The sequence below is a fragment of the Capricornis sumatraensis genome, chromosome 2 (genome assembly GCF_032405125.1).
Source record: "Capricornis sumatraensis isolate serow.1 chromosome 2, serow.2, whole genome shotgun sequence".
Taxonomy (NCBI): domain Eukaryota; kingdom Metazoa; phylum Chordata; class Mammalia; order Artiodactyla; family Bovidae; genus Capricornis; species Capricornis sumatraensis.
The window spans coordinates 119,398,247-119,399,651 of record NC_091070.1 but is presented as its reverse complement, the minus strand read 5'-3'; the positions used below and the strand labels follow the sequence as shown (position 1 = coordinate 119,399,651).

The window sequence follows — 1,405 nt, the reverse complement described above, 5'->3', positions numbered from 1 at the left end:
GCCTTTTATGTTCTGGTGGTGGTGGTCACCTCCCTGAACAGTCTGCTTTGGAGTCAGAGCACTTCTCACACCATTACTTAGTGGGCAATAAGGCCTTTCATTGGTGTGGGGTCAAAACCAGTAACCCCTCTCCCCTTCCTGAACCAACATAAAGTTTTCCTACAAGCCCTTTTGGAGGAGTTGGAGCTGTTAATTTTTCTGGTCTAGAATCAGTGTATTATTACTTATGCAAAGTGGTGGTGGCTGGAGGAGCAGAGGGGAGAGAGACTCACAGAGCAGCCTGCTATTGTTTAGCCACTCAGCCATGTCCAACTCTTTTTCAACCCCAAGGACTGTAGCCCACCAGGCTCCTCTGTCTGTGGGATTTCCCAGGCCAGAATACTGGAGCGGGTTGCCATTTCCTTCTCCAGGGGATCTTCCTGGATCCAGGGATCGAACTGGCATCTCCTGCGCTGGCAGACGGATTCTTTACCGTTGAGCCACCAGGGAAGCCCAGATAAATCTCTTGTAATCCCATGGATTGTTGCCTGCCAGACTCCTCTGTCCATGGGATTTCCTAGACAAGAATACTGGAGTGGTTTGCCATTTCCTTCTCCCACAGAACAGCCTGCACTGCAGCAAAGTCACAGACAGTCTAGGATGCAGAGGAAACAAAAACTTTATTCTTTCATAGGGTCAGACATGGGTGATGACAATCAAGGGGGCAGATACTATAATTTCCTGCAGAGATGAGCTGGAAACCCTGTAGGCTCCTGGAGAGTGGATAGCAAGAGCCACTGTGGAGGGCTCAGCCTCTCTTCAGGAGCATCTCAGCACTGGCCAAGGGCTCGGAGACTGGGGTATTAGGAGGGAACACACTAGGCTGACAAAGTCTTTGGATTCTTGTTTCCTCTGAAATCGCATGTCTCAGCATCAAGGGGCCAGGTCAGCAGCAGCCTCCAGATCCCTGGCCACAGCCAGAGCGCCCGGACTGCAGGCCACCGTCACCATCGCAGGAGTCGGAGCTCTGGCGCCGGCAGCGGCGGGACCTGCGGCGCCTGTGAGGGCCCAGGCAGCAGCCGCCTTCAGAGGTGGGGGCACAACCTGAGGAGGCTGGAGGCAGACACTGTGCTGGGCTCTTTGGGGGGCACTTGGGGGAGGGGCACTTGGGAGGGGGCTGGCACTGCTGCTGGTTCTGCTGGCAGGACATCTCGGCGGGAGGTCAGGAAGCCTGGACACATTCAAGGAGAAAAGATCAGCGCACAAGCTCCAGGCCACTGTCTCCCCTGTGAGTGGTCTTACTAGGGCCTATGCTCCTAATCCCAGCTGCCTTCTGAGCTGTGATGTTCAGGAAAAAAATAGAAATGGATCTCAAGTTCAACTGACCTGGCAAGACAGTTCCCTCACTCTCTACTCCCAGAACCAT

The 1,405-nt window shown here is 54.1% G+C and overlaps 1 protein-coding gene across 1 annotated transcript; it reads right to left on the bottom strand.

Annotated features, from left to right (window-relative positions):
- Positions 1-925: 925 nt before the first annotated feature.
- LOC138074521 (late cornified envelope protein 3B-like) lies at positions 926-1,189 on the bottom strand. The gene has a single exon (XM_068966683.1). The coding sequence runs from the start codon at positions 1,187-1,189 to the stop codon at positions 926-928; it is 264 nt and encodes an 87-aa protein (XP_068822784.1).
- Positions 1,190-1,405: the final 216 nt, after the last annotated feature.